The 23,763-nt window shown below is 38.4% G+C and overlaps 1 protein-coding gene across 2 annotated transcripts in view; it reads left to right on the forward strand.

Annotated features, from left to right (window-relative positions):
• The window catches only part of CCDC73 (coiled-coil domain containing 73), a 155,704-nt gene that overhangs the window by 69,421 nt on the left and 62,520 nt on the right, over positions 1–23,763 (forward strand). For both annotated transcript variants that reach the window (XM_058663213.1, XM_058663212.1), the window contains exons 4-7: positions 4,101–4,172; positions 6,223–6,258; positions 6,943–7,017; positions 21,950–21,988. In XM_058663213.1, the coding sequence (XP_058519196.1) occupies positions 4,101–4,172; positions 6,223–6,258; positions 6,943–7,017; positions 21,950–21,988 (222 nt within the window). The remainder of the gene's footprint in view (positions 1–4,100; positions 4,173–6,222; positions 6,259–6,942; positions 7,018–21,949; positions 21,989–23,763) is intronic.

Here is a 23,763-nt window from a genome sequence, read left to right on the forward strand (position 1 = left end):
TGAGGTTAGAAACTCGTTGTTTCTGCAGAATTCCAAAGGCAGAACTGCTATTACAGTTAATTTAGTTCTCTGTCTCTGACAGTTGGCAAGCTTTGCTGAGTAGGATAAGTTTTGTCATCTGGGTTGCTTTTGCTTTTGGTAATGACTCATAATTTAGGAGTCAGTTGAGACTGTCGCAGTATATCCTGCCTAATATTTTTCCCATTTCAGTTTCAAAGTATGACCTACACAACAAATAAGATTAAACCTAGGCTTAATTTAAAGAGCATTTCTAGTAAATCTGTTTGAGACATAGTCATTGCTCAGAGACTACATCATTATGGATTTTCCTTTTTTGAGTAATAGAAAAAAAAATGAAGAACTTCAGAATGGGTATTTGGCACAACAGTTAAGACATTGCTTCGGAAGCCTACAACCCGTGTCTAAGTACTGGCTTGGCTTCCATGTGTCTCCCTGCTCATGCATACCCAGGGAGACAGGATGGTTGAAGTCTTTGCCATCTATGTGGGAGACCCAGAATGAATTCCATGCTTTTGGCTGTAGATGTCAGCCCAGCTACTGCAGAAATTTGAGCACTGAACCAGGAAATGGATGTGCTCTTCCTATATTTTTCTTTTATTTGTCATTTAAAATATTCTTTTAGAAAAATGTAAGAGTTTAAACTTTGTTTGAAAGAGTTACAGGGAGAGAGGGAGAGACAGACCTTCTACCTGCTGATTCTCTCCCCAGATGGTCACAATAGTTGGGACTAGACTAGACCATAGCCAACAGCCAGCAATTCCAGCTGTGTCGTCACTAAGTGGCATGGGCCCAAGCACTTGGGCCTTCTTCCATTGCCTGTCCAGACACATTAGAAATAGAGCAGCTGGTATTCAAACTGATGCTTGCTTATATGGGATGCTGGCACTACAGGTGGCAGCTTAATCTTCATATCCCAACATCATCGTAAGTTTTCCTAAGTGAAAGTTGGTCCACTTTGATCAATATTTCCCTATTCCCTCTAAACTCTTTACCTCCTAGTAACCACTATTTTATTCTCAATGTCTGAAAATTAAACTTTTTTGACATTTCACATGTAAATGAGATCAGACAGTATTGCCCCCTCTTTTTTTTAAGCATGCCTTAAAGTATTGGAACATTGAGTGGAGGTGCATGGGGGGAGAAAGTGGTAGAAGTGCATAGGAGGTGAACTTGATTGCTGAGAAATATGTTTTTGGTGAGCAACAGGATTATGAAGTAGGAGGAACTATCAGGTGTAAGCAAGGTCTTTTTTTTTTTAAAAAAGACTGTTTAGTTGAAAAAATTATAAAGAAGGAATGAGGGAAACAGGGAGGGAGGAATTAAAAGAGGGGAAAACGATAGATAGGTAGATCAATCGATCGATCTTTTACTTACTGGTTCTTTCCCCAAATGCCTGCAACAGCCAGGCTAGACCAAACCAAAACCAGGAGCTGGGAGTTAAATCCAGATCTCCCACTGGAGTTCAGGGACCCAAGCATTTGGACCATGTTCCACTGCTTTCCCAGGTTCATTGGATTGGAGGGCGTCACAAACCAGAGCCCCTTTGGGATGCTAGTATTGGAGCCCACAACACTGACCCACCCCACCCCCCCCCCGAAGAATTATTTTTAAATAACAAAATCCTTACTCATGTTTAGCTGCTGAGGGGGAAATTCTATTATTGAAGAATGAAGTTGTATATGGAGGGATAATGACTTCAAAAATGTGTGAAACCCAAAGTCTGCAGTAACACTCGAAGGATGAAACAGCGAGAGCACTTACAGACAATTAGAGTCCGCTGTCTCAGTAGCTCAGTGACTGTGAAGGAGTCAGTCTTTCTACTATTTAGAGAAAGTTCTGTCTACAAGTTTGAGAATAAAATAAGAAAGGAGTACATATTTTCTTCCCAAGGCAGTGTCATTTGTGTTTTTGGTAAGAAGTTTTTCTTGGTGCTTGATGACCATAGTGGGAACATTTTGCTTTTACATTTGTAAGGCCATCAGTTTATTCTGTTTTTGTTTAAGCCTTTTTTGGAGATCTGGTAATACAACTGTGTTTATATTTAAGGTTGTTCACAGAAAGTGAGGAGAGAATTGAGGTCACATCTTCAGCATTTACTGTTTAAAGAATCTCTCTGAAGTCATCTGTGAATGTTATTTTCCTTCCTTGCTTGTAGGACTGTTTCTGTTTTCATAGAAAAATCTTTGGGAATAGTCTCCTCTACAACTTTTCTAAACTTACCTGGTTTCCTATGCATTTTGGGACTTTTTACATTATTCTTGGGATCTTTTCATTTTATCTTCCCCACTTTTTTTTTAATCTGAGAATTTGAAGCAATTTTTAAAAAAGTTGTATTTATTTTATTGGAAAGACAGATCTACAGAGAGAAGAAGAGACAGAGAGAGAAATCCTCCATCTGCTGGTTCATTTTCCAAATGGGTGCCAAATGGCTGAAGCTGAGTTGATCCAAAGCCAGGAGCCTGGAGCTTCTTCTGGGTCTCCTATGCGCGTGCAGGGTCCCAAAACTTTTGGTCCTCCTTCACTGCTTTCCCAGGCCACATGCAGGGATGAGGATGGGAAGTGGAGCACCCATGTTGGATCCAGGTGCCTGCAAGAATTTAGCCAGTAGGCTATTATGCTGGGCCTGAAACAGTTGTTGTAAATCTGGGAAGAAGCACTATTATATGCATATGTATATTTTAAAAAAATTGCTTGGGAGAAAGAAAGCAGACAAGCTTCTATTCATTGATGTGCACTTCCTAAATGCCCACAATAGCCAGAACTAGGACAGGCTGAAGCTGGGAGCCAGAAACTCAAACCAGATTTCCCATTTGGATGGCAGGAACTCAGTTACTAGAGCGTTGTTACTGCCTCTCAGGATCTGCCTTAGCAGGAAGCTGGAGTCTGGAGCTAGAGCTGGGAATCAAACCTAGGCACTCTGATGTGGCACACAGGCATCTTAACTGGTGTCCGAACTGCTGGATGAATGCTTGCCATGTGTACATATTTTTAAATTAGCTGTGAGAATTGAAATGCTTGAAAAGTAATTACTGACTTAAGAAAAACAAATAATATAGGAGAATGCATAACATATAGTGATAATAATATGGGTAATGACTGTTGATTGAAGCCACAATTTTAAGTGTGTTAAAAGAACAGGAGGAGATATATGGTAAGAATGCTTAACTCGGATCTGTCATTATAAGAGGCCAGTAGATAAAGCAAAAAATTGGTGAATGAAAGCATTTAGAAATCTAGAGGCCAATAATGGGAATATCTGGCTAACTACCATTTTTTTGACCTAAGGAATTTTTAGTGATGAAAATTAGAACTAAACTTTTTTTTTTTTTTTTTTTAAGTAGAAGTTACAAAGAGAGGGAAAGGCAGAAAAAATCTTTCATCCATTGATTCACCACCAGGGCTGGGCCATGCAGAAGCCGAGCCAGGAACTTTATCCACATCTCTCACATGGGTGGTAGGGGCTCAAGTATTTGGGTGACCTGCATTTCTAGGCACCCATATCGATTCTGGCGCTGTACCACAGTGCTGGTCCCCAAAGAACAGCTTTGAAGTTATTTTGAAAGTAAAATATAAAACCTACTATTTGACAAAAAAATGGGTAAGAAAGGAGAAAAACATGGAATGAAATCATATGTATGCATGTTTTTTAGAAAATGCCTTGTGGTAGTTTTGGTTTGCAAAGAAGTTATTTCATTGAATTTAAAGACATGTATATAAGCATGTGAGCATTATGTCTTCAGTAATAAACCTGATTTCTCTGTCAAACGTAAAAATACAGTCAACTTTTATACTAGGAGTACTAATAAATTACTTTTGATTAAAAGGTATGTGAATGAAGTTTTAATCAAGCCAAGAGTTTATTGAAAAAGTAATATGCTTTTATCATGAAGAAATAACTGGAAGCAAATTTTTTACATGACAGCTTCATGACAAAACAAATAAAAATTGTTTTAGAGTTGCATTTCCAGAGCCTGAAATAATACATGCATAACTTGTATTTAACTGTTATTTAAATTGTAAACCTGAATAAGATTTAAAACTTGAGATTGCTAGAATTTATATTTTAATTTTTAAAATAGGAAACTCTGCAGAATCAGAAGGAAGCATTAATTAAGCAACACAAAGAAGCAATGGCAGTTTTTAAAAAGCAGGTAATCTCATAAGGATAGACAAACACTTCAGTCTGAAATATGTATTTCCTTTACCTCTTCTTCTCAAATGGCTGCATTGGCCAGAGCTGAGCTGGTCCAAAGCCAGAATCCTCCTCGGGGTATCCCACGCAGATGCAGGGTCCCAGGGCTTTTTGCCATCCTCTGTTGTTTTTCCAGGCTAAAAGCAGGGGACTGGATGGGAAGTGGAGCAGCCAAGATAGGAACCAGCACCTATATGGGATCCTGATGCTTACTAGGGAAGGATTAACCAATTGAGGCATCATGCTGTCCTACCCCTCTTCCTCCCCTTTCTGAGTATTTTCAAACCCACAGACTAAAAAATGGAAAGATGGGTATTTTGGTTCATGGGAAATGAATACAAACATTTTGAATTGTAACAGTGAAACTTTTTATGGATGTGGAGAGACATATTCTCACCTGTCCTTTAAATAATTTGAGTAGGATTTGTATGTGTTCATTCTTTCTTTTCCCTTTTCCCTAAGTATCCTAGCATCTTCCCTACAGAGTCCTGATACAGATGAAGAGCCGAGATGCATGTAGGGAGGTGTAAAGTACAAACAGAGGAAATTGTCAAATGCTAAAACCTCCATAAACATCGAAACATGGTAGAAAAATGGAGGAAAAATTTAAAGCAAATTAATAGCAATATATTCAAATTAATTCAAATTCGATAGCTCTTCTTCACTACTTCATACTTCTATTCAGTGTGCAGTTAGACAATATTAGTTTAAGAAAATGTGCTCATGTAAAATTGTGCTGTGGAAATTTTTTCTTTCCGTTTAACCTACAATCCTTGTTTTGTCTTCCTTTTCCCTTCAGTTTGTCATGATTTTCATACAAGTATGTATATTTAGAAGAAGAAGTTCACATATAGAATTAAACCTATTTAAGTCTCTGGTAGTTTAAGGTTATTGATAATTCATATCTTAGTATAAATTTGTTAAAAACAAATGATGGATTTTCTTAATTTAATCTGAAATAGACCCAGTTATCGGTTTTAATTAAACGATAAGGAATCAGAGGAATGAGAAGCCAAAAGGGAGGCGCAGTGTTTTGGAGGAGCAAGTATAGTCTTTCCTGCCACAGGGGAAGGTAGTCAAGGCAAGAACACACAGTGACCTGAAATTTTGAAGAGAAAATACTCTTGTGTTCCTTAAAAAAATTTTTTTAAAGATTTATTTATTTTTATTGGAAAGTCAGATTTACAGAGAGGAAGGGAGACAGAGAGGAAAGATCTTCTGTCCATTGATTCACTCCCCAGTGGCCACAAGAGCCAGAGCTGAGCTGAGCCAAAGCCAGGAGGCAGGAGCTTCTTCAGGGTTTCCTATGGGGGAATAAAGGGTCTCAAGGCTTTGGGCCATCATCAGCTGCTTTCTCAGGCCACAGGCAGGGAGCTGGAAGGGAAGTGGGGCTATTGAGATTAGAACCAGTGCCTTATGGGTTCCCGGAGTGTGCAAAGTGAGGATTTTAGCCACTAGACTACGGCGTTGGGCCCCAAATTTGTTTTTAAGGGGTCTTGAATGTGAGGAATTTGGAAAACGAGCTAGGACAATTCCCAAGATTTTGTTTCTTGACAGTTTTGCTCAAAACTTATGATGCTTAATACATGTTTTCCTTTGTCATACATGCTGTTTTAAAAAGGTTTGAAAAGTCATTTGTTAAATTGTCACATGAATTTAATTTTTTTTCAGAGCATCAATACTGCTAGTATAAACATAAATGATACTGATTTCATAAAATTATGCATTCAGAAAATAATACTATTACTTAGAAGTAGAAAAAAACTTAGAAAAATTTGTAGAATAAAGCTATTATTAGTATATCTAATCAGTGTTATTGTTTATTCTGTTCACTGGCCTTTTGCTTTCATATTTTTATTTGGTGAATGTAAAAGTAGCATAGTCATGTTGCATTAAAGTTCAAATAGCATAGATATGTAAAATGTTTCTGCAGTGTCATTAACCTAGTGTAAATCAGTTGAAATGTACTGACTTCTGTTTTACTCTTAAAAATTGTCTATCAAATGAAGTTTCAAATGAAGATGTGTGCCTTAGAAGAAGAAAAGGTATGTATTTTTAAAATAATTTGTCATAGCTAAGTGTGATTAATATCATCTGTTCTGTATAGTAGAAAAGACCTTAGTAGGCTAATGAAGACCATGGATTAAAATCTTGAAAATAGAAGGAACCCAAGATAATTGTATTGCTTGACCTCTAAATTTATGTTTAAACTATTTGCTGTGGCAAATCTTGAACTAGAACCCAGACCTTTTGTACCTCAAATTAATGTTGTTTCTACTCTACTGCAATATTTCTATTAACTGTATGCTTTTAGTGCTATTTCAATGTAATTACTTAAAAAATACTAAATGATTTTGAGTGCAGGCCAACTGGCAAAGGGAGATAACAGCTAACAAACCTAGATATTTATGAAAATCTGTATCAATGACTATATCATTCATAATGTAACTTATAGCTTAATTTTAGCAAAAGACCTTCTTTAAAATTTCTTCCATATCCTTATACTCAAAGTATAAATGCACCCATGTCTAATAGTTAATAGTTAAAATGTGGTAAGTCCACTACATCTACTGGTCCTGCCTCGTGTGTGTAATTTATAGAGTAGGTACTGGGTTGAAGCCCAGAACAAATTGGGTTTAAAGCAGAGATTTTGGCTCTTGAGCTCTTGTATGTTCTTTTATTATAATGTTTACATTTGAAAGTATTGAAATATGCTTTTTTACTTATAGGGAAAATTTCAACTTGCTACGGAAATAAAAGAAAAAGAAATAGAAGGGTTGAAAGAAACATTAAAAACACTACAGGTAAAATAGCTTAGTATTACTTAAAGAATAATTTGTATTTTAGCATTGCATCAGTTAAGTATCATTAATCAGGTAAGTAAGGTACCAAAGCAAAGCAGACAAAAATTCACAAATGATGTATTCCATACTTTAATACAGGTATATTTTTCCTAGGAGTCTTTCAAATTCAAGTTTCAAATCTTCCTTCATCTTTTAATTTAAAAAGGAAATTAAAGTAACTTATTATTTCCTATATAATTAAACATATATAGCTTTTAATACTTTATACATGAGAAAAATCAGGCCTGTTTAGTTAGTTAGTTTTATTTTTAAAGGAAGATTCAGGAAAAAGAGAGAGAGAGAAAGACAGACCTATATTGCTCCTGGATCACTCCCCAAGGGGTTGCAATGGCTGGAGCTGAGCCCATCCAAAGTCAGGAATCAAGGGTTTCCTGAGGGTCTCCCACATGGATGCAGGGACCCAAGGACTTGAGCCATGCTGTGTTGTTTTCCCTGGCTACAAACAGGAGCTGGATCTGAAGTGGAGCAGCTGGAACTCACACTGTGCCCATATGGGATGCTGGCATCACAGGCGGAGAGTTAGATGCTACACCACTACACTGACCCCAGGTTTATTTTAGATCTTTAAAAATTACTTTAGATCTTTAAAAATTAAAATAGCATTAACTGAATCTTTGCATTATGCTAATTACTGTGCTTGTTTTCTGCATACACAGACTAAGAAAATAACATTTTCCCTCTGAAGCTCAAAGTCTTGTAGAGAGTACAGAGTTATACAATTAATGATAATTCATCGCATGTATATTTATTGAAGGTGTTTGGCAATACAGTATGGAATAAACAAGATAAAAATATCTGCTCCTTTGTAACTTACATTGTACTTTGAAAACAAAAGCATGAAATAAAAAGTAGAAGAAAGAAAGACTGGAGTAGAAGATATTTTTACAATTTCAAAGTGTAATGTATTACAAAGAACAAAACATTTTAAAAATATTTTATTTTTATTTGAAAGATGGAATTACAGAGAGAAAGACAGATACTGCCCATCCCCTGGTTCACTCCCCAGATGGCTACAGTGCTCAGAGGGAGGGACAGGTCTTCCTCCATTGATTCACTCCTCAAGTGGTGGTAACTTCCAGTGCTGGGCCAGTCCAGAGCTGGGAGCCAGGAGCTGCTTCCAGGTCTTCCACATGGTATAGGAGCCCAAAGCCTTGGGCCATCCTCTTCTGCTTTCCTATGCCATAAACAGGAAATAAGTTCAGAAGTGGAGCAGCTGGAACAGCTGTAATCTGCTGTTCCACCACTTTTTGAATGTTTATAGTACTTGTTGATATTACTAATGAAACAAAATGAAGAACTAAAGAGCTGATTAAGAATACATTTATTAGGGTTTGGTCATGAAAATGAAGTTCTTCTATGACAGATGATGTAATGTGTTGAAATCCTAATTGAAATGGTTGTACCATAAAGACAGAAACTTAAACTGATAGAATGGACAAAAATAATGTAATATTTATCAGTGTCTGTTGAGAAAGACATGATGATTATGTAGCTGTTGAAGCAAATTATACGGGTTCAAATCTTTCCTTTAAAAAATATATATATATATATTTAATTATTTATTATTTAACTTCATTAATTACATTGTATTATGTGACACAGTTACATAGATACTTGGGTTCTCCCACCCCTCCCCAAACCCTCCCACCATGGTGGATTCCTCCACCTTGTTGCATAACCACAGCTCAAGTTCAGTTGAGATTCCCCCATTGCAAGCATACACCAAACATAGAGTCCAGCATCTTATTGTGCAGTCAAGTTCAGCGGCTTCTTAGGTATACCCTTTCTGGTCTGAAGACAGAGCCAGCAGAGTATCATCCCAGTCAATTGAAAGCTCCAACATACCATCAGCAAAAATTTACATCATTATGGAATTAATTGACATAGTAATGAGTAACCAATATGTTAAAAGTAAATGCGGGTTCCCAGCCACCTTCTGTGACCACCTCACCTATACTTCAATTTAGTTTATACACAACATATAACATTCAAAACATAACATGTTATACATAACATCACATCATCTTAAATTAAGGCAAACATGTGATATTTAACCTTTTGGGATTGGCTCATTTCCCTTAGCATTATGGTTTCCAGTTTGGCCCATTTGGCCACAAAGAACTGCATTTTGTTTTTTTTAATAGCTGAGTAGTATTCCATGGAGTAGATGAACCATAGCTTTCTTATCCAATCCTCTGTTGATGGGCATTTTGGTTGCTTCCATGTTTTTGCAATTACTGATTGTGCTGCTATGAGCATAGGAGTGCATGTTGGTTTCTCATAAAACAAGTGTTCTGGATATATTCCTAGGAGTGCTATTGCTGGATCATACGGTATGTTGAATTTGAGTTGTTTGAATATTCTCCATACTGATTTCCATAGAGGCTGTACCAGCCTGCAGCCCCACCAGCAGTGGAGTAGGGTTCCCTTTTCCCCGCAACCTCGCCAACAAGTGTTGTTGGTGCTTTTATTCATGTGGGCTAGTCTTACTGGCGTTAGGTGGTACCTCATTGATGTTTTAATTTGGATTTCCCTTATTGCCAGGGAGCTTGAGCATTTTTTCATATGTTTATTTGCCATTTGGGTTTGTTCCTTTGTGAAGTGTTTGCCCATTTCCCGTGCCCATTTCTTGAGTGGCTTGTTTGTTTTGACATTTTGGTTGTTTTGTAGCTCTTTGTATATTCTGGAGATCAGCCCTCTATCACCTATGTCATGTGCGAAGATCTTCTCCCATTCTGTGGGTTGCTTTTTTACTTTGTTGATTGTTTCTCTAGCTGTACAGAAGCTTCTTAGTTTGATGAGGTCCCAATTGTTTATTTTGGTCTCGATTTCTACTGCATTTGGAGTCTTTTTTAGGAAGTGAGGGCCTACCCCTAAGTGTTCCAGTGTGTTTCCAACATTTTCTTCCAAAAGTTTGAAGGTTTCTGGATGTAGGTTTAGATCTGTTATCCATTTAGATCTGATTTAGTGTATGGTGAGAGATGTGGATCTATTTTTTTGTTTCTGCAGGCTATTAACCAGTTGTCCCAACAGCATTTATTGAACAGACCTTCCCATTTGCCTGGATTGTCGTTTGTCTTTTTGTCAAAGATTATTTGGCTGTATCTGTGTGGGTTTCCTTCTGGTGTTTCTATTCTGCTCCATTGATCTTCCTCTCTATCTTTGTGCCAGTACCACGCTGTTTTGATAACCACTGCCCTATAGTATGTCCAGAGGTCCGGAACTGTGATTCCCCCTGCTAACTTCCTGTTCTTCAGGATGGTTCTAGCTATCCGTGGTTTTTTGTGCTTCCAGATGAACCTTTGGATCATTGTTTCCAGTTCCATGAAGAATGTTTTGGGCAATTTGATTGGCATTGCGTTGAATGTATATATTGCTTTTGGCAGTATAGACATTTTAATGATATTGATTTTACCTATCCAGGAGCATGGGATGTTACTCCATCTTTTGAGGTCTTGTTCAATTTCTTTTTTAAGTAGTTTGTAGTTTTCTTCAAATAAGTCTCCTACATTTTTGGTTAGATTTATTCCCAGATATTTCATACTTTTCTCTGTTATTTTGAATGGTATCTTGCTGGTTAAGTCTTTTTCCATCTTGGGGCTGTTCGCATACACTATGGCTGTTGGTTTTTGTTCATTAATTTTGTACCCTGCCACTCTACCAAACTCTCGTACAAGTTCTAGCAGTCTCTGTATTGAGTCTCTTGGCTCTTCTACATAAAGAATCATATCATCTGCATATAGTGAGAGTTTGACTTCTTCGTTTCCCATTTGGATTCCTCTGATTTCTTTTTCTTGTCTTATGGCCTCAGCGAGTACCTCTAGGACTATGTTGAATAGTAGTGGAGAAAGTGGACATCCCTGTCTTGTTCCAGATCTCAGTGGGAAGGGTTCCAGCTTTTCTCCATTCAGTATGATGCTGGCGTTGGGTTTTTCATATATGGCTTTAATTATGTTGTGGATTTTTCCCTCTATGCCTACCTTGGTTAGGGTTTTTAGTAGGAAGTGGTGTTGGATTTTGTCGAAAGCTTTTTCTGCATCTATTGATACTATCATGTGATTCTTGTTTTTCAGTTTTTGGATGTAGTGTATCACATTTATGGATTTGCGAATGTTGAACCATCCCTGCATTCCAGGGATAAATCCTACTTGATCTGGATGAACAATCTGTCTGATGTGTTTTTGAATTCTGTTGGCTAGGATTTTGTTGAGAATCTTAGCATCAATGTTCATCAAAGAGATAGGTCTGTAGTTTTCCTTCTCTGTTAGTTCTCTGTCTGGTTTTGGGATTAAGGTAATGTTGGCTTCATAGAATGAGTTTGGAAGGGTTGCCTCTTTTTCTATTGTTTTGAAGAGTTTGTAGAGGATTGGGGTCAGTTCTGTTCGGAATGTTTTGTAGAATTCTGTAGTGAAGCCGTCTGGGCCTGGGCTTTTCTTTGTTGGGAGGTCTTTAATCACTGATTCAATCTCTACTTCAGTTATGGGTTTGTTCAGGTCGTTTGTTGCCTCTGGGCTAAGTTTTGGCAGGTGGTAGAAGTCTAAGAACTTTTCCATTTCTTGGTGATCTTCTGATTTGTTGGAGTACAGTGCTTTGTAGTAATTTCTAATTATGGCCTTAATGGATGCGGTGTCTGTTGTTATGTTGCCTTTTTCATCTTTGATGCTGTTAATTCTTGCCTTCTCTTGTTTTTTCTTTGTCAGTCGGGCCAGTGGGGTGTCTATCTTGTTTATCTTCTCAAAAAACCAGCTTTTTGATTCATTGATTTTGTGTATGGTTTTTTTTTATTTCTATCTGGTTGATTTCCTCCCTTGTTTTGATGATTTCTTGTTTCCTATTGTGTGTGGGGCACTTCTGCTGTTGTTTTTCCAATTCCTGGAGGTGTGTGTTTAGTTCTTGTATTTGGCGCCTCTCTTGGGCCTTGACATGAGCTCCAATTGCGATGAGTTTACCCCGTAGCACTGCTTTGGCAGTGTCCCACAAATTTTGGAATGTTGTGTCAGAGTTTTCATTTGTTTCCATAAATTTTTTGATCTCATCTTTAATTTCTTCTCTGATCCATTGTTCGTTTAATAGCATATTGTTCAGCCTCCAAGAGTTTCTGTATTTCCTGGGGCATTTTGAATTGCTGATTTCCAGCTTCATTCCATGGTGGTCTGAGAGGGTACATGGTATGATTCCTATCTTTTTGAAGTTATTTAGGTTTGCTTTGTGTCCTATCATGTGGTCGATCCTGGAGAAGGTGCCATGCACTGCTGAAAAAAATGTATAATCTGTGGCCTTAGGGTAAAAAATTCTATAAATGTCAACCAAGTCCAGTTGTTCTATTGTTTGTATGAGCTCTGTTGTTTCTTTGTTGAGTTTTTGTTTTGTTGATCTGTCTATTGTTGTTAGTGGGGTGTTAAGATCACCCACTATTATTGTGTGCATATCTATGTCTCCCCTTAAGTCCGTAATTGCTTCACGTAGCTAGGTGCGTTTGAATTTGGTGCATATATGTTCACAATGGTAATTACTTCCTGATGGATCAGTCCCTTCACCAATATATAATGTCCTTCCCTGTCCTTTTTGATGTGTGTCAGATTGAAGTCCACATCATCTGAAATTAAGACAGCTACCCCAGCCTTTTTTTCTCGTCCATTGGCATGAAATATCTGTTTCCAACCTTTCACTTTCAGCTTCTTCGAATCTCTTCTGGTTAGATGTGTCTCTTGTAGGCAACAGATAGTTGGGTGCTGTTTGATAATCCATTCTGTTAATCTATGCCTTTTGATTGGTGAGTTCAGGCCATTTGTGTTAAGAGTTAAAACTGAGAGGTTGTGATTTTGCCCTGCCATACTTGTTTTTGTGGGTGTTGATATCTGTGTAATTGCCCTTCCTTGTGTGGACTTTAGTGGGGAGATCTTCCTGTTTGCCATCTTTGCTTATGATTCACCTCCTTTTTTTCTGGATTTAGTGCATTTCTAAGGAGATTTTGTAGAGCTGGTTTTGTGCTGGCATATTCTTCTAATTTCTCTTTGCTGTGAAAGTATTTGATTTCGTTCTCAAATATGAATGAGATCTTTGCTGGGTACAATATTCTTGGTTGACAGTTGTTCTGATTCAGGATTTGGAAGATCTTTGTCCATTCTCTTCTTGCTTGTAAAGTCTCTTCAGAGAAGTCAGCAGTGATCCTGATTGGTTTTCCCCGGTATGTGATCTTTTCTCTGCTTCGTACTTGTCTCAGGATTCTTTCTTTGTCTTCATTGGAGTGGAACTTGAGCACCATATGTCTGGGTGAAGATCGCTTTGGGTCATATCTGCTGGGAGTCCTCTGACCGTCCTGGATTTGGGCTGGGTTCGTGTTCCAAGTGTTTTGGAAGTTTTCCTGTATAATTTCGTCGAGCACCATTTGCATTGCTGACTCTTTTTCCGCTCCTTCAGGAAGGCCAATAATCCTAATATTCGATTTTCTGAGGTTGTCTTTCATTTCTTGTATGGTCTTATTGGCTTTGTTCAGACTTGTCTCCAGCTGTTTCATGAACTGGGTGTGTTCGTTTTGTGTGTCTTCCGTTTCAGAGATCCTCTCTTCTGCTGTATTTGTTCTGTTGGTTAGGCTCTCAATTTTGTGCTCTAAGTCAAGGATTTTACTTTTCATTTGTTGTATTTCTGAGGCTATGTGGTTCTTGAATTCCTTGAAGTCCTCCCAATTCTTCTCATTGTCTCTGACATATTTTAACATTATTTTTTTGAATTCCTTGTCTGGTAGATCCTCTATGTCTTCATCTCGCATCTCCGAAATAGACATTGGCTTTTGATTCTTTATTGGTAGGGTGTTGGCACTCTCATCTGGATCATTACCTTTTCTGGTATTTCTTCCCATTGTGTTAGTGTTTCTTTTTTGAGAGACCTAGGCACCAGTGTGCTGAGGGATCTCCAAGCACTATCCTGTAGAGATCGGAGTCTGCAGGCTTGGAGTAGCAGGGTGTGGGAATTTTCAAGGCACTTTTGGTGCGTCTCCAGAACACTGGACCTCAGGCCGCCACTTCCAGGGCCAACGGATTCGAAGCGCACTCTCAGCTCGTCCCCTACAGGTATGCTACCACAGGGCGTGGGGGAGTGAAGGCACTCTCTGTGCGCGCCCCCTGTGCGTGTGATCACAGGGCTCGGAGGATTCTAGGTGCTTTCTCGGTGTGTCCCCAGTGCCAGGGACTGCAGGGCGTGGAGGTTCCAGGTGCTCTCTGGGAACGCCTCCTGCACGTGGGTCCACAGTGCTCTCCTGTTTCGTCTCCCAAGCACGGGACTATAGGGCGTGGGGTGTTCCAGGTGCTCTCTGGAAGCGCCTCCTGCGCAGGCCCGCCCACCCCAGCGCTTGCAGGGGACCGACTGCCCCAGCGCTAGCACGGGACTACCCAGCCCAGAGGCGTGCTTGGGTTCCTGTGGGATAGCATCGCCCAGCTGAGTGCCAGACCGCAAAGGCACGGGGGAGTATTCAGTATGCCTTTTGCCTTTCTCCCAGACACAGTTTTGGCAGTTTCAAGGCACTCTCCCGGTGTCTCTAGACGCTGGATTCTCAGCGGGGGAAGGGGCAGGGAGACGAGCACCAATTGTGTTCAGGCTCTGTGCATGCCCCTGGGGGGCCAACTCCCGAAGCCTCCAACCCACCACTGTCCCCACCCAACTCACTCAAACCTCAGGTTCTTGCAGTCTGCCTCTTCCTCTGGTGGGAACCCTCGCCGGGGGTGCGTCTCCCGGCTACTGCGTCCGTTGCTGGTCCCGGCGGGTGTAGGCGGGTGGAACCTGGAGGCTGCAGCAGTCCTGGCAGGGCTTGGCGATCAGGGTGGGCAGATGCCAGCGGGTCCCGGTGACTCAGGGTCCTGGTGTCCGCAGCGGGCGGAGGTCCTGGTGGGTCCTGGTGACCAGGGTGAGCAGATGCCAGCAGGTCCCGATCACCGCCGGTCCTCATGGCCACAGCGTCTGCGGGTGGGTCGGTCGGCGGCTTTCAGCGTCTGCACTCAGAGGTGACTCAGCAGGTCAGGAGCGGAAAGTCGTCTTCCCTGCCCTTCGTTTTGTTTTTCCCTGGTTGCTCCTCCGAGTTGTGTAGATTTTTTTGGTTCCACACTGTCCAGGGAACTTCACGTTCTTCTCCCTGTAGTTTTATGCTGCTCCACTTACGCTTTTGTCGCGTTCTAGCCCTCTCTGTCTGTGAGTTCTCTCAGAGTCTTCCTCCTATGTCAGCCATCTTGCGAATCTCTAAAAATATATATCTAATTTATTTGAAAGCATTCTTAACTCTGGTTCCCTCCCTAAAAGCCCACAGTGGCCAAGGAAGTTGGGTGCCATGAACACAGTAAGCCAGATCTCTTGTGAGGTTAGCAGAAACCCAAATACTTGAGGCAGCCTAACTCGCACCCAGGTCCTGACAGAAGGTAGAATTAGCAGCTAGAACTGGAAATCAAATACAGGGACTCTGACGTGGATGTAGGCATCTTAAGCATTAGGCTGCATGCCTGCTCTGCTGCTTTTCTTAGTTTAAGATTTTACCTAGGCGGATTCTTCAAATGTGTGATTGGATGGTGAGCAGCACGTTGTCTTTCAAGGTTTGTGGTTGAAAGTTCTGTAGATGAGGGCCTGGCACAACAGCCTAGTGGCTAAAGTCTTCACATTGAATGGGCTGGGATCCCATATGGGCACCAGTTCTAATCCAGGCAGCCCCACTTCCCATCCAGCTCCCTGCTTGTGGTCTGGGAAAGCAGTTGAGGATGGCCCAAAATCTTGGGCTGCTGTACCCACATGGGAGACCCGGAAGAAATTCCTGGTTCCTGGCTTTGGAATGGCTCAGATCCAGTTTTGTGGCCGCTTGGGGAGTGAGTCATTGGATGGAAGACCTTCCTGTCTCCTCCTCCTTTCTGTATATCTGCCTTTCCAATAAAAATGAATAAATGTTAAAAAAGAAAGAAAGCTGTAGTTGAGTCTGCTCATTTTGAAGTAAAACCTTCTCAAATCATGGAGGTTATTACCATAATACTTGTTAGTAAAATAAATGATCACTTCCATGAAATAATATTTCACAATTTGTGCATTTGGGAGTGAACTCATATGATAATTATCTTCTGTGTTTTGTTTACTTTACTTATTATAATGACCTCCAGTTTAATCTATTTGTTGCAAATGACAAATTTTTGTCATTTTTATGGCTGGGTAATATTCCATTGTGTATGGGTACTACGTTTTCTTGACCCTTTCATCGATAGGTGAACACTTAGATTGCTTCCATTTCTTGGGTACTGGGAATAGTGCTGCAGTAAACATGGGAGTGTGGATGTCTCTTTGACAGATGAATTTCATTTCCCAGGAGGAAGATTGCTGGATCATAAGATTGGTGGTTCTATTTTAGGTTTTTGAAGAACCTCCATTCTGTTTTCCACAATGGCTGTACTAATTTACCCTCCCATTCACAGTATGTTTCCTTTCCTCTACATCCTCTCCACAATTGCTATCTTTTATCCTTTTGTCAAATTTAATTAGAGTGATGTGATATTTCATTTTTTAATTTGATTTATATTTCTCTTATGGTTAGTGATGGTAAGTATTTTTTCACTCACCAGTTGGCCACTTGCATGTCTTCCTTTGAGAAATGTCTTAGATTTGTGATTCACTTTTTTTTAAAGATGTATTTATTTGAAGGCAGAAATAGAAAGAAGCAGAGATAGAGAGGAGGAGGAATAAGAGCAAGAAAAGGGAGGAGTCAGAGTGATTCCAGTTTTGATCCATTGGTTCAGTCCCCGAATGGTCCCAAGGACCAGAGCTGGGCCAGGCCAAAGCCAGTATGCAAAAACTCCAATCTGTACTCTCACTTGGGTGGCAGGGGCAAAAATACCTTGGCCATTTTCTGCTACCTTCTCAGGGGGAGTATAAGGAAGCAGAGCAGTCAGAACTTGAACCTGTACTCTGATGTAGAATGCTGGCATTACAAGTGGCAGCTTAACTTGATGTACCACTGTGCCAGTTCCTTACTGCCAATTTAATAATTATATTTATTTATTTATTGCTACTGAGTTTGAGTTCTATCCTGGATATTAACACCTTGTAAGATATATAGATCACAAATACTTTCTCCTATGCTGTAGGCTTTCTCTTTACCCTGTTGACTGTTTCCTTTGCTGTACAGTAGCTCATTGTTTTGACGTTGTATTTGTTTATGTTCTGTATTCTGGTGTATCTGATCTGGAGCATTTTTGCCCTTTCCAATGTCCTGGTATGTTTTCTCTTAATAGTTTGAAAATTTCATCTCGGGCTTGGCAGAGTGGCCTGGTGGCTAAGGTCCTCGCCTTGATCCCATATGGCCGCTGGTTCTAATCCCGGCAGCTCCACTTCCTCTCTGTCTCTCCTCCTCTCAGTATATCTGACTTTGTAATAAAAATAAAATAAATCTTTAAAAAAAAAAAAGAAAATTTCATCTCATATTTAGATTGTTTTTGAATTGATTTTTTGTGCATGGTGAAAGATAGGTTCCCATTTCATCCTTCTTCATGTGGATATCCAATTTCCAAACCCCTTTAATTAAAAAGACTTGTTTTTTCAATGCGTATGGTTATCACTTTGTCAAAAATTAGTTATATATATATATATATATACACACACACACACACATACACACACATAGACATACATTTATACATACGTACATACATTCACACACACATACATGTATGGCTTTTACTTTCATGTCTCTTATCTGTTCCAGTGGTTTATAGGTACGTTTTTATGTCATTTCCATGTTGTTTTAGTTGGCTTTTTAGCATGTTTTTAAGTCAGGTAACATAATTCCTCTTTTTTTATTTTCTCCCAAGATCAGATTGGCTAGAGTTGTATTGAATTTGTAAATCATTTTGGGTGTTATATACTACTAAAAATTTTCATGAGATCAATTCTTTCACTCCTTTAACAAAGTAAGCCAGATTTAGCACAAAGAAAGGCAGTAAGTTCCAAGAGAAAGAAAAGAATTGATTATAAGTTACAGAATAAATTAGGAGGTTGGAGGATATTTGTGATACAATAAAGAATCTCTGTTCTAGTTTCAAGAAAAAATAGAAAATGTTTAGTAGGTTCTGGGAACAGAGATTGTGTAAGAAAAATATAAAGCAAATTCAAATTTGAAGTTATTTTGAGCAGATGATGGAATAACAGAGAAGATATTTAGATCCTGATCATAGTCAAGGCATTCTTCAGATAGTTTTCTGAGCTATGGAGAAGGCAGTGTTGGATTAGCATCCTACTAAGCTGTAAGTGTGTTGGTTATAGTATCATAAACACGTACGTCTTCTGTTTTGAACATCAACTTATAAAAAACTTGAAAGACTTAGTTGTGGTTAGAAAACAAATGTTGTTAACCTTGTCAGTACAAAAGAAGTAGTGCAATGAGAAGTTGCAGTAAGTTGATGTATCACTCTTGTGAATGAAGTTGATAATCAGGGAGGCTTTGCCTGTGTGTGTAGGGAGTCTATGGTATTTTTGTGTACTTTTGCTCTTGAGTTCTTGTGAACCTAAGTTTTTAAAAATCATCTTCAGTCCCACAGCTTCCTGAATGGCTTACAATAGTAATTTTAAAAAATTTCATATTTGTTATGTAAAGATGTAGAGCATCTGCTAGGTTCCCCTTTCTACTGATTTACTCTCCAGATACTTGCAAGAGGTAGTATGGGCCAAGCCAGAGCTGGAAGCATCTTGTCTTTCATGTGTGAGGCAGGAAATCAATTTCTGAAGTTATCACTGCTGCTTTCTGGGGTTTGAGTGGTAGGAAGCTGGAGTTAGGAGCCACAGCCAGGAATTGAACCCAGGAACTCTGATATGGGAGGCAGGTGTTTTACCACTAGGCAAAATGCTTGCCCTAATTATTTATCTGTGTCATATTTCCTATGACTTTAAGATTTATTTTTTAATGTGAGAAGTAATATGAACTTAAAAATTTAAGCTGTTTTTACTTCAAGTATTATTTTTCCCAATAAATGTTGGTATTTTCGTTGTGTTTACTATGCTATGTAATTTCCTTATATCTGTCTTCTACTTTACTAGTTCTTCACTATTTTATTTGCAATATTACTTATCCATTAAGTTTTTAATTTTAGCACTACATCTTTATTCTGTAGAAATTATATTTGTTGTGTTTCAACTTCTTTTTTTATAATGTCTTACACATTTAAAAATATTTTTATTGGAATGGGAGGTTTACAGAGATAAGGAGACACAGAGAAAGATTTTTTCATCCACTGGTTCTTTCCCCAAATGGCCACAATGGCTGGACCTGAACCCATCAGAAACCTCTTCCACCTGCTGGTCATTCTTCAGTTGGCTGTAACACCCAGGACTGGGCCAGTCTGAGCCAGGAGCTGGCAGCTTCCTCTGAGTCTCCCAGGTCGGTGTCAGGCACCCAAAGATTTGGGCCATTTTCCACTGTTTCCCCAGATACATTATGGCAGGAAGCTAGACTGAACGTGAAGCAGCTGGGATGCAGGATGCCAGCACTACAGGCTGCAACTTAACGTGCATCACAGCACTGGCCCAGAAAGAGTGATTTTTTGGAGAGAGTAAGCCATATTGTGTCACATTAGTGTTAGGAAATATCTAGGATCTTTTTTTTTTCTCATGCATTATTAAAGCTCAAATCCCTGTCACACTACAAAAGACCTATAATGGCTTGAGTCACATTCCCTTACCACTTTTTGAACTCACATATTGTTCTTTGCCTTGGCTTACACTTTTGCAGTCATTGGTTTGCTTACTGTTCTTTAAATATTCTGAGCATTGGTCCATATTAAAGTTTTTATACTCGCTGAGATGTTCTCCCTTACTTCTACCCAAGTCTTTAAAGTTGCTTTCAGAAGGGTTTTTCCTGATAATGATATGTAATCCTCTGTCCCAATTTATTTGTTACATATATCAATCTCTAATCTACTATACATTTTAACTTGTTTATATTGCTTATTTATGCTGGGCAGGATATTTTGGTTCCGTTGTTTTCTCGATGTGAACATCAACATTTTACTTACAGTAAAATTAAATATTTGTTGAAATTAATCACAATTCATTCCACCAAAATGAAATACAAGTATAAACTTATTCATGGCAGTAGCTAAAACATTTTGTTTCATGGAAAATGCAATGTAGGGCCTGGCACAATAGCCTAACGGTTAAATCCTCACCTTGATCTGCTAGGATCCCATGTTGTGCTGGTTCTTGTCTCAGCTGCTCCACTTCCCATCCAGCTCCCTACTTGTGGCCTGGGAAAGCAGTAGAGGATGGCCTTTGGACCCTTCCCTGTGTGGAAGACCTGGAAAAGCTCATGGCTCCTGGCTTCAGCTCAGCTCAGCTCAGCTCGGGCCATTGCAGTCACTTGGGAGGTGAACCAGTGGACAGAGGATCTTTCTCTTTGTATCTCCTTTTCTCTGTATCTGCCTTTCCGATGAATAGATAGATCTATCTTTAAAAAAAAGAAAAAGAAAATGTGATGTCATTATTACAATTAAATATTACAAGGATTGGTGCTGTGGTGTTGTGGGGTAAGCTGTTACTTACACTGCCAGTATCTTATATTAGAACACTGGTTCAAGCCCTAATTGCTCCACCGCTGGCCCAGCTCCTTAGTGTTTGGGTGCCTGCCACCCATGTGGGAGATCTGGAAGGAATTCTAAGTTTTTAGCTTTGGCCTGGCCTAGCCTTTGCCTTTGTGGTCATTTGGGAAATAAACCAGCAGATGGAAGATTTCTCTCTTCTCTGCTTCTCTCTCTGTAACTGCTTTTCAAACTGATATATATATGTTTATATACATACATATGCTCGCATATGCATGTAATTTGTATATGTGTGTTTATGTGTGTATATACACATGTATTTGTATATGCATATATGTGTGCATATGTATTTTAAAAATCGAAACATTTGAGAGGCAGAGAATGAGTGCTGTTCCACTGGTTTACTCCCTAATCTGCTGCCCTGGATCCAGGCACATGAGCCAGGTCTGTCATATAGGTAGCAAAAACCCACTGACTTAGGCTCCAGCAGTGTGGTAAGAACTGGGAATCAAATCCAGGTACTGTGATGTGGGACCCCAAATATCTCAACTGCCAAGATACATTTATACTCTGTCTAAATTTGTTTAAAATTTAACAATCATAAGTAAAGCTTTAGAAAACAAGCACTCATACTTGGTCAGCTCCTCTGGAGAAGCCTGTAAGAATGAACAAGTCTGAGCAGTTCTGCTTGTAATTTTATCTTGCTAAAATGAAGAACTAAAATTAAAACTGCATCAGCCTCTAAAAATTAAAATGACTAGGTAAATTAATGCATAGTGATTAAAAACTTATATATTGATTTGTCGTGAAAAGATTTTTATTCTATGTTAAGTAAAAATAGTTTACAAAATGATACACTCATCCTTACCACTTTCCACTGGTTCTTTTTTTAAAACACAGAGAAAGGCTGGATGTACTAAAGTGTTTTGGTGGTTGCCTCTGGGTTATGAAATTATTTGTTCAAAACAGTTTGTATTTTTCTGTTCTTAAATAAGGCATCCATATGGAATAGCAAATGCCTAGATTACCACCTTCACCCACTAAAAAACTTCTGAGGGTCCAGAACTTTGTTGAATTCACTGCTGTATGCCAGGAACCTGGGCAGTAGTTAACATGATGTAGTAATCGGTGCTCTAAACATGTTGTTTGGATAAATATATGGATATATTCATTTTATTATATGGATGAGTGTTATTATAAGTAAAGTTTTGAAGAAAATCACTAAAAAATAATTGACAATATTATATTTTATAGCTTGTAACCTTAATATCAAAGCAATTTATAGTAAGGCTTTTTAATGATTTTGTCTCTCACATATTTTCAAGGTTTCTAAATATTCTCTGCAGAAGAAAATGAGTGAAATGGTAAGGAAATTACAAAATGTGTGCTCTCTTTATCTGGGTTAATACAAAAGATAGATATTTAGTATTTTTATATAAATGTAGCATTAAAAAGAATATTGAAACTGGGTATTGTTATTGTCTTTAAGAACTGGCTTATAACTTCAGATACAGTGTCTTCAATCAGTTATTTCACAAATACATTTCCAGATCACATCATGCTAGTTTAGTGTAAAATAATTTTCATGTTTCATGAATTATTGGTAAGATCTTATATTAAAAGGTATAAAATTTAAAGTCTATTTAAAATGATGTTTTTATTAATCGTGTCCTAAAAAAATAAATTTCAGGAAGCCACGTTTGGAGTATGATGTGTTCTTTAATAAGTTTTTTTCCTGGATTCTTCTCTTATATTAAAATTCATGTCTGAGTTTCCATCTTAAAATTTAACTGTCTGCTTTGATATTATTTGTTTCTATCCTTATTTGATTCAGAACAGTATTTTTCCCTGTGTTTCTGATTGAGTAAAGCTCTGTGTTCCTTTAAATCTTAAGAGTTTCCTGGATGTACTTATACTCTTACAGTTTTCCTTCTTTGCAGCCGGCTGTAAAGCTAGTAGGATTAAGTTTTGATTTTGACTTTTATGTAGTAAGTAAGAAACAAGAAATCACTCTTCGTGACATTAAGCATAAAAAGTATTTTGATTCTTGAAAGTATTTTGGCATTTTAGAAAAATGAAAGAACTGTACAAAGAATGCCAAGCTTGGTTGAGTAAAAGATGTGAAAATTCTGTTGCTGTTCAGCTGGAAAGAATAAAGATAATGTTGTCAGATTGTTTTTAACTGTGATTTTAATTGAGAAGCTGAAAAACTAGGTCTTGGTTTAGCTTTAAGTACCATGACATTTGTACTGAAAGTCATCTTCAACGCTACAGTGATTTTACACAAAATATAGTGAAATTGAATAATGTGCCCTTTGGCCTGGGAAATAAGGCTACAAGTTCAAAGGCAACATAGAGTGTGTTTCATTGTATTCTACTTTGGAATTTCTTCAGATGAATACTTGTGATCTTAACAAAAGTGGAAATATAATATACTTAGTAATTTTTTTTTAGTCACTTTTGAGCTTTTCATTATAACCACTTAACCTGCGAAACTAATTTTTTAAAACAAGTGTTATTTGAGTTTCAGTATTTTTGGACAGTTCAGGACATTGGCATAATTTTATATATTGGCATATACATTTTTATATTGACATATGATTTTTGTATCCACTTTTGCAGGCTATTTGTATTTTTGATTTAAACGTCAAAAACATCTTTTCCAAACTATCTTACCTTTATTCATTTTCCATTGTTATTCTGATTTCTTTCTGTATTCCAAGGATTGCACAGCTTTCAGTAATTCATTTACTCTTATTATTCAAAGCATTGCATTATTGTTTTCTGTTACTTGACTCCATGAGCAAGACAAAAGGAAATTCTTAACAGTTAATCAATTTCAGATTTCCAGGAATTCAATGAGCTAAATTTCTTGTAGAGGTATTGATATGTGCCTCAGTAGATTGACATAATTATCAGAAAAATTTGTCACCTGCTAAACACCCAAATCATTACCAATAAAAATAATTCAATAAATCATGTTAAAGATGCTTTACTTTGAGCCCAGTGTGATAGCCTAGTGGCTAAAGTCCTTGCCTTGCACACACCGAGATCCTATACGGGTGCTGCTTCATGTCTCAGCTGCTCCACTACCATCTAGCTCCCTGCTTGTAGCCTGGGAAAGCAGTGGAGGATGGCC

The sequence above is a fragment of the Ochotona princeps genome, chromosome 4 (assembly GCF_030435755.1).
Source record: "Ochotona princeps isolate mOchPri1 chromosome 4, mOchPri1.hap1, whole genome shotgun sequence".
In the NCBI taxonomy this organism is placed as follows: domain Eukaryota; kingdom Metazoa; phylum Chordata; class Mammalia; order Lagomorpha; family Ochotonidae; genus Ochotona; species Ochotona princeps.